At 37.7% G+C, this 6,381-nt stretch overlaps 1 protein-coding gene and 1 non-coding gene across 2 annotated transcripts; both read left to right on the forward strand.

Moving 5' to 3' along the window:
* The first annotated feature begins 1,494 nt into the window (after positions 1 to 1,494).
* Positions 1,495 to 1,601, forward strand: LOC118488712. The gene has a single exon (XR_004885256.1). It is a non-coding gene; the product is annotated as a small nucleolar RNA R71 (small nucleolar RNA).
* Positions 1,602 to 4,374: 2,773 nt separating this feature from the next.
* Positions 4,375 to 5,547, forward strand: LOC110923702 (zinc finger MYM-type protein 5-like). Its single transcript, XM_022167763.1, has 2 exons — positions 4,375 to 4,945; positions 5,099 to 5,547. The coding sequence occupies exons 1-2, from the start codon at positions 4,375 to 4,377 to the stop codon at positions 5,545 to 5,547; spliced, it is 1,020 nt and encodes a 339-aa protein (XP_022023455.1).
* The last annotated feature ends 834 nt before the right edge of the window (positions 5,548 to 6,381 follow it).

Genomic DNA, 6,381 nt, shown 5'->3' on the forward strand with positions numbered 1-6,381 from the left:
TATTTTAAAGTGAGTGTTCCGTCATTCATGTCTACCACTGCTTGTGCGGTGGCTAGAAATGGCCTCCCTAGTATGAGGGGGACTTCGGTATCTTCTTCCATATCAAGTATGACAAAGTCGGCCGGGTAGACAAAATTGTCGACTTTGACTAGTAGATTTTCAGCGACACCTTGCGGGAATTTGACGGATCGATCAGCAAGTTGTATACTCTTCTTTGTAGGACTCGTTTTTCCTAGTCCGAGTCGCTTGAACATTGATGCGGGCATGAGGTTAATGCTAGCCCCAAGGTCGGCTAGTGCATTACGAATGGGGGAATCCCCGATCGAGCAAGGAATTGTGAAGCTTCCGGGATCAATTTTCTTTTGGGGAAGCTTGTTGAGTACGAGGGCGGAGCATTCTTCGCCTAAGTTAACTAATTGCAATGATTTAATTTTTCTTTTATGAGTGAGGAAGTCCCTCATGAATTTTGAGTATTTAGGCATTTGGGTTAGGACGTCAATGAAAGGAATGTTGACATGCAATTGTTTTAGTAGAATTTCAAATTTTTCGAATTGCTCATTGGTCTTTTGACGGATTAACCTACCGGGGTACGGAACTGGAGGAGCCTTGGTGGGCTCTGGTGATGGAGGAGAAACCTTCTCTTGTTGGGGCGGTGTTGCGATCTCCCTAGTAGGCGGTGGGCCTTCCGCGGGACCGACGGTACGGTTCCGTAGCGTTATGAGATGAACTTGTGCTTTTGGGTTTGTTTTGGTATTACTTGGTAACGCGCCTTGCGGCCTCTCGGGGAAATTTTGGGCTAGTTGATTTATTTGTTTTTCGATGTTTTGTATACTAGCTTGTTGATTTCTAAAATTTGATTCTAATTGTAGAAACCTATCCGAGTTTTTCTTTTCAGTGTCGGAGATGAGGCGAGATATAGTATCTTCAAGCCTTTCTCGTCCACCTTGTTGTTGTGGAGGGAAATTTTGTGGCTCATTTCTTGGTTGTTGAAAGTTTGTTCGTTGATTTAGGCTTTGTTGGTTACTAGTATTGCCGGGTTCTCGCCAACCAAGGTTAGGGTGGTTACGCCATCCTTGGTTGTAGGTGCCCGTTGGAGGACCCGACGGCCTAGGTCTATTATCAATGTAGTTTACCGATTCTGGTTGATCATCTGTTTCTTTCATACAACTCCAATTTTCATGTGGCCCACCACACGCTTCACAAGCCATAACCGAGACTGTTTTTGTCATCTCTAAATTTTTAATTTTAGAAGAAAGGGCCTCGATTTGGGCTTGTAAAGAAGTGCTTTCATCAATCTTATGAGCGCCCGGGGCAATAGATTTATTGCCTCGGGGAGTGTGCCACTAGAAATTGGTTTGAGCAATTTCCTCAATTTGATTATATATTTCATGCGGGCGGCGATTACCTAAAATTCCCCCGGAGCTAGAGTCAAGTGTTTGTCTAGTATGTGGCAACAATCCATTATAGAAAGTGGATACTTGTTGCCACACCGCAAGACCGTGATGGGGACACTTTCGTAATAGCTCCTTGAACCTTTCCCAAGTTTCATATAAGGATTCCCCCTCCTCTTGCGAGTATGTATTAATTTCAGTCATTAATTTAGCCGTTTTAGTGGGAGTGAAATACTTATATAGAAATTTTTGGGCTAGTTCATTCCAGGTGTTTACCGAACCAACTGGGAGGGCGTTAAGCCAAGCTTTTGCTCGGTCTTTTAGTGAAAATGGAAACATTCGAAGACGGATGGCGTCATTTGATGCTCCGTTGATCCAAAAGGTATCACATATTTCTAAGAAATTAGTAATATGTAGATGGGGATCCTCGTCCGCAAGCCCATGAAAGGTTGTAGAGTTTTGAAGCATCTGTATCAAATGTGGCCGAAGTTCGAAGTTGTTGGCTTCGACATTCGGTGCATTGATAGCGGCGCCGAGATTACCTACGGTGGGTCGTAGGTAATCCATGAGTGTACGTTGGTCCGCCATTGGAAGTGGGTCCCCCAAAACCTTCTATTGGTTTTAGCTTTTAGTCTTTTTCTAAGAAAGCGTTCGGGTTATTCTAGAGGTTCTTTTATGTCTTTATTAGAACTGGAGCTCATACACTACGTAGAGGTGGCGTCTGGTTCCAAGTCCTACAACAAAAACAAAAAAGAATGTTGGTCAGAAAGTTCACCACGGCCCCGTGCTCAGTGAACACGGCCCGTGGTCGGAGTTACAGTGATTGTTTTCCGGATCCCTGTTGTTACTGGAAAGTTGGACACGACCCCGTGTTGCACCGACATGGCCCCGTGCTCAGCCTTCTGTAACTCGGAAAATTAAAAACTGCCAGTAACACTGCTGGGCACGGCCCGTGTCCGACGAGGCACGACCCGTGCTGAGCTCTGCAGAAGCTGAAAAATTAAGAAAATCCAAAAAAAAGTAAATAAAAAAATGATTAGGCCGTTGATTCCTAACTTTCTTAAAATCCTTGTGTCCCCGGCAACGGCGCCAAAAACTTGATGTGCATGAAGTGTGTTATATTTTTAGGTATGTATTTTAAGCCCTTTTACACTTTTTAGCCAAGTTTTAAATTTATAAAACACGATATTTAATAACACTAAACACACATATGGGCAAGTGCACCCATCGTGGACGTAGTATAGTGTTGGTAAGATACTGCGGTCGTCCAAGGACACAAGAGCTTTTAGTACCGGTTTATCCTCAACGTCTAATCAAATCAAAATGTTAGAAAAAGATTTTTAAACTAAGAAAATAAAACTAACTAAATGCTGAAAATAAAAATAAAAATAAAAACAGATAGACAAGATGAATCACTTGGATCCGACTCGTGTGTTAGTGTAACCTTTGATTATTTTCGCACTTTTGCACTTGTTTAAGAGATTATCTTAGTTATTATAGTAGGCCCCTCTTTTGAAGGTGACGTTACACTCAACCCAGTAGTTTGAGTCAGCAAGGATACAATCCTAAAGGGTCGTATTATTGAAAGATAATTAATTAAGTTATTAATGTATAATGTGGTAGGCCCCTCTTTTGAAGGCGACGTTACCCTCAGCTAAGTAGTCTGAGTCAGCAGGGATACAGTCCTAAGTAGTTGGGTTAAAGTTTTAATAGTAGTTTAACTTATGAGGGGATCAAAGAGTTTGGACCCCCGCCATCCAATACCTTTGGGTATTGAAGGAGGTCCTACTAAATTTGAGCCAGGTCCTTTGCAGGATTTATACACTGAACAATGGCAAGACTCTTACCAAACCGTTCCCTTAACCCCCAACCAGGTAGCCAACATAACTCCATATAGACCGTGGAGATATGAATGGTGAAAATCTTTTATTTTATATAGACAGTAAAATAATGCCAAGACACCACGGACAAACGATAAGTAAGAATCACCTTCAACATAAGAAACTAGTAATTAAAGTCATTAATACAAAACCAATTAAAAAGTGCAAAAGATTAAAAATAAAAAGTATTACACTAAACACTTGTCTTCAACAAGTGATGTAAGAGACTTAGGCAAACATGGCCTTTGATTGTCAAGAACTCTTACGATCAATCTTGGATCCCGAGACGACTCACACACTCTATGATGGAAAATGGATGATGGTGGTGGATGATGGTGTTATGGTGGTGGTGGTGGGTGGTGGGTGAAGTGTGAGAGAGGTGGTGTGCCAAGGGATGAGTTGAAATGGCTCCAAACACTCCTATTTATAGGCTGAACAGAAGCTCGGGCACGGCCCCGTGTCCATCCTCGTCTCTCTCTTCATTAATTGTAATTCCCAATTACAATAAATGCGCCTGCAGGAAGTTGACCACGCCCCCGTGTCCGCTGGGCACGGCCCCGTGGTGGGTAGTAGAAGCTTCTAAAGGTTTGTCTTTTCTGCTGCTATTTGGGCACGGCCCCGTGCTCGCTGAGCACGGGGCGTGTTCAGTCTTCTGTTTTCTTAGTTTTGCTTGGGAAGATGTTGTCGAGGGGTCGGGCATTCCACTTTTGTTCCTTTTCTTGTATTTATGTTAGATTTTGCTGTCTTTTTGCTTCTTTTGTTAATTTGAGTTCATTTAATCCTGAAAATACAAAAGAAAGACAAAAGCACACTTTTTCCAACATTAGTACTAAAAAAGGGTTAGTTTTATGCCACAATTGATATAATTTATATGTTGCATTTTGCGCATATCAGTTGCGTCTTCGCTGAATCTTTGTTGAATGTAAAGCCCTAATTTCCTAGTTGCCTAATTTTCTAGTTAAAATCTGTTGCCTAATTAAAATTTGTGATATTAGCCCTAATTTCCTAGTTGCGTAATTGAAGTTTGTGATATTAGCCCTAATTTCCTAGTTGCCTAATTTTCTGTTTGTTAGTGGGTTCTGTGAATTTGTGATAGATTTATAATGTCTAATAGATATCATAAACATGAATCCGGCCATTCTAAAAGGCAAAAGAAACAAAAACGAGAAGCTGAAATAGAATCACTAAAGGGTTCTTTACTCACATTCGTAAAACCTATAAATGCTGAAGAGTCTATACATGTTGATGTTGATGAAAATGTAAATGTTGATGTTGATGAAACTGTAAATCTTGATGAACCTTTAAATGTTGATGTTGATGAAACTGTAAATCTTGATGAACCTTTAAATGTTGATGTTAATGAACCTTTAAATGTTGATGATTTTGTACATGTATATGGACCTTCAAATATATTTGATCCTAGTCAGTGGACTACTATTAACACCAATTTAAGAGATTTCCTTGTAGAAAAAGGTCCAATTAAGATTGATAGTCATGATTTTCCTAAAGATGAGCATTCTAGGAGCTTTAGTCCTTCGCTCTATATGCAAAAAATGGCAAATGGAGAGAAATATGAAAGAAAATGGTTGATTTACTCTATAGAGTTAGATAAAGTATTCTGTTTTTGTTGCAAATTGTTTGATGTGAATTTATCTAGAAGTATAGCTAAAAAAGGTATTAACCATTGGAAAAATGTTAGTGCTAAATTAAAATGACATGAAGCAAGTAAGGAACATGTAGTCAATATGAGAACATGGATTGACTTAGAAACGAGATTAGCGAAAAATATTACAATTGATAAAGAAACTTAAATTCTTATAAATAAAGATAAGGAACAATGGAAAGATGTACTTAAAAGAATTATTGGCGTTGTAAAAACTTTTAGCATGAACAATATACCATTTCGTGGAGATAACGAAAAACTTTATGAAAAAAACAATGGTAATTTTTTAGCTATTGTTCAAATGATTGCAGAATTTGATCTCGTAATGAAAGAACATATAAGACGAATAAAGAACAAAGAAATCTACAATCATTATCTTGGTCATAATATGCAAAACGAACTAATTAGTTTATTAGCATGTGAAGTTAAAAATAAAATTGTTAACAAAGTTAAGGAAGCTAAATACTTTTCAGTTATACTTGATTGCACACCTGATGCTAGTCATAAAGAACAAATGCCAATTATTTTACGATGCTTAGATATCTCATCAACACCGATTGAAGTTAAAGAATATTTTTTTAGAATTTATAATAGTAGACGATACAACCGGTAAAGGTATATTTGATGCTATGGTTGAAGAAATTAGTAATATAGGACTTTACATAAATAATATTAGAGGATAAGGCTATGACAATGGTTCAAATATAAAGGAAAGCATCAAGGTGTTCAAAAAAGATTGTTAGATATTAATCCTAGAGCCTTTTATACACCATATGGTTGTCATAGTTTAAATTTAGTTCTTTGTGATATGGCTAATTCGTGTACAAAAGATCGTGAGTTTTTTGGAATTACACAACGTACTTATACAATTTTTGCTTCATCAACCAAAAGGTGGAAAATACTACAAGATTGTTTACCAAAATTAACTCTAAAACCTTTATCACAAACACGTTGGGAAAGTAGGGTAGAAAGTGTTAAGGCAATTAGATATCAAGCACCACAAATAAAAAAGGCACTTATGAAACTATATAATGATGATGCAAAAGTTCTAAGTGAGGCTAAGTCCTTGACAGATTTTGAATTCAATAAGTTTGAATTTTTATTAGGAATAGTTATTTGGTATGAAATTTTGTATGCTATTAATCGTGTTAGCAAGAGCTTACAGGAAAAAGATATGTGTATTGATAGTGCTATAAAAAAGTTAGATGGCCTTTTGTGTTATTTTGAAAATTATAGAGAAAATTGATTCGAAAATGCTATTAGTGATGCAAAAGAAATCGCTTTAGAGATGTATGTAGAACCTATATTTCATGAAAAACGTATTATCCATAGAAATAGACGATTTGATAAAAATGTTGCTAATGAAACTACTAAAACTCCTATTGAATTATTTAAAACTGGTTACTTTTTATGTATAGTAGATCAAGCTATTTCTTCAATCAAGACT

The sequence above is a fragment of the Helianthus annuus genome, chromosome 16 (genome assembly GCF_002127325.2).
Source record: "Helianthus annuus cultivar XRQ/B chromosome 16, HanXRQr2.0-SUNRISE, whole genome shotgun sequence".
Taxonomy (NCBI): domain Eukaryota; kingdom Viridiplantae; phylum Streptophyta; class Magnoliopsida; order Asterales; family Asteraceae; genus Helianthus; species Helianthus annuus.

Bases quoted from the DNA above. Each gene is read 5' to 3' on its own strand.
- LOC110923702 (XM_022167763.1), top strand. From the start codon at position 4,375: ATGTCTAATAGATATCATAAACATGAATCCGGCCATTCTAAAAGGCAA. The intron at 4,946-5,098 runs GTATTAACCATT...TTATAAATAAAG, and splicing joins TAGAAGTATAGCTAAAAAAG to ATAAGGAACAATGGAAAGAT.